A 2,476-nucleotide genomic window follows, 5' to 3' on the forward strand; every position below is an offset into this window, starting at 1 on the left:
TGTACAGTCGTGGACACATCGGTTACGACACTTTTTTTTACAGGTTTTTAATATATATTTAATATACATATATACTTTATAGATAACTAATATTTTGCAAATGCAAACCACGATGTACTATCTTTAGTCTAGGGACAGTATAACACTAATCGTAGTCCGCATTTGCAAAATATTAGTGCGTTTTGAAACCTATAAAAAAGAAAGTGTCGCAATCGATGTGTCCATGACTGTACACAATTGAACAATTCCAGCGGCGCGACGTTATCAAAACATTCTATTATTTATTAATAAAAAAAATTTTTTTCATTGCTTGAATATATGTATAATAAAACACTGTAAAACTTTTGAAATATTTATTCACTTTTATTTTAGTTGAAAAAAATTTTTATCTAATCACCGTTTTTTTTGGCTTGTAAATATAGATGTAAATAGAAAAACAACCAAATTGTTTTTTTTTCAAAAATACGTTTTTTTAAGAAAAAAACATAAGCCTCGTTTTTTCTCAAAATTTTGTTCTTTTCAGCTATCTATTTAATATCTATATTTTGCTTAATAATAATAAGTTAATTTTTCATGATTTTTTATTTTATATATAGTAGATTTAAATTATCATCATTTTAACCGCAGAACGAGAAAGGCAATATATTGATTCTAAAACGCATTTTGAAGCAAGAACTTCAATGAATAATTATAATAAATTCTACTTGAGAAAAAGCTGTTTAGAAAAAGAATTAAAAAGGTTCTCTTTTTGTAAAAGTTAAATGTAGATCACGTTAAAATTAATTATATAATTACTATTTACAAATAATTAATTGTGCTATCGGAATTAGAAAAAAACAAATTTGTATTATTTCAATGAAATAAAACAGTTTTTTTCTAATGTTTTTTCTATTAGAAAAAAACGTTTTTTTTTTACATCTCTACTTGTAAAGCAAAATCCCCTCTTAAAAAATAAATTTGCCAAATATGATACACGTCCGTATTACTCACTCGGTCTCGGTGATGGTCTGCTCGTATTGCTGCTGCTGCTGTTGCTGCTGTTGCTGGTGCCTGAGCGCCGCCAGCTCGTTGCTGTGCTGCAGGTCGTGGGTCAACGAGCTCGACAGTATCCTGCCGCTCATCGGCAGGATGTACTCGGGCCTGTCCTCCAGAACGGTGGGGGTGCCCATCTTACCGCGTTTCAGACTGCCGTACCTCTCGGAACCGCTGAGATTGTCGTTCTGGGAACCGTGCAGACTCTGGCCGCGCTTCAGGCTGCCGTAACGTTGCTCGGAGCCGCTCAGGTTCTCGTGGTTCGAGCTTTGCGAGTGATGGCTCATGCTGGAGGCGAGGATGCGCGACGACATGGACAGCATGTACGGGGTGGGCGACACCGTGTGGTCCTCCTCGGCGGTATAGGGGAACAGGTACTTCTCGCCCAGATGATGCAGCTTCTCCTCGCCCTCCGAGTAGTTCTCGTCCGGCTGGCTCTTCGGCGGCGAGCTCATGTCCGGATACGGCAGCGGATTCGGACTCGATGTCTTGTTCGAGGCCATCTCGTTGTCTGACATAGTGCCGCCGGACCACTGGCTACCCCGCACGTCCATCACTGCAATACATTATTTTTTTTAACTTTTCAAAAACGTCAGCCTTATAATTATATAGTGTTAGATAGAGATATATGTTTTAAAATAATGAGCTATAGTTATTTGAAGAAAAATGTAACTAGGCACAGATACGCATTTTCTATAAATAACTAGACAGATTCATTTATTTTAAGAATAAATCTAGATACTCTACAGATACATAACAGATATAATAATATGAATGTTAGTAATATTTACATATATGTAAATGATTGTGCTATTAGTTTTCATTGAAAATGCGGGAAACATCGTCATTTTTCGAGTTGAAGTCCTATTTTTCATGAAAATAATGAGCTTTCATGAAAAATAGGATTTCAACTCGAAAAATGACGATGTTCCCCGCATTTTCAATGAAAACTAATAGCACCATCGTGTTCAGCAGGTCGAAATCTATAAGATTCACTATGTTTTACACTTTTCCTTTTTTTGTGGGCAAAAAACGGCCTTTTCTACAGGGTGGACCATTTTAATCCATCCAGTCGAATATCTCGAAAAATAAGCACACTAGGAAAAAATGTTTCAGACAAAAGTTGTAGGGCTTCGAGGGGGACATAAGATGATAACATTGGTTTGACCCTGAGTGGCGTCGTCAAGGTCAGGACAAGGTCACTTTGAATTTTTTTAATGGAACCCCCAATTTTTCATTACATGTTCTTATAGCACGCCTCGAGAACTTTCCAAAACACATAAATAAAATATTTTTTTATGAAATAAATCTTGAGTTATGAAGCTTGAAAGTTGGAGTACTGTCGGCATTAGCATCATCCAAGGTGTCCAAACACTAGCTAAAGATGGCCAAGGTCGTTGGCCTTTATCAATGTCATGATCCTAAACAACATTCAAAAGGTTTT

At 36.3% G+C, this 2,476-nt stretch overlaps 1 protein-coding gene across 1 annotated transcript in view; it reads right to left on the bottom strand.

The window, feature by feature from the left end:
• The window catches only part of LOC105456374 (protocadherin-like wing polarity protein stan), a gene marked incomplete at its 5' end in the record, with an annotated part of 26,150 nt that overhangs the window by 2,734 nt on the left and 20,940 nt on the right, over positions 1-2,476 (bottom strand). The window contains one exon of the mRNA XM_011700344.1: positions 991-1,588. Coding sequence (XP_011698646.1) covers positions 991-1,588 — 598 coding nt within the window. The remainder of the gene's footprint in view (positions 1-990; positions 1,589-2,476) is intronic.

This window comes from Wasmannia auropunctata, unplaced genomic scaffold (assembly GCF_000956235.1).
Source record: "Wasmannia auropunctata unplaced genomic scaffold, wasmannia.A_1.0 LD335705.1, whole genome shotgun sequence".
Lineage (NCBI taxonomy): Eukaryota > Metazoa > Arthropoda > Insecta > Hymenoptera > Formicidae > Wasmannia > Wasmannia auropunctata.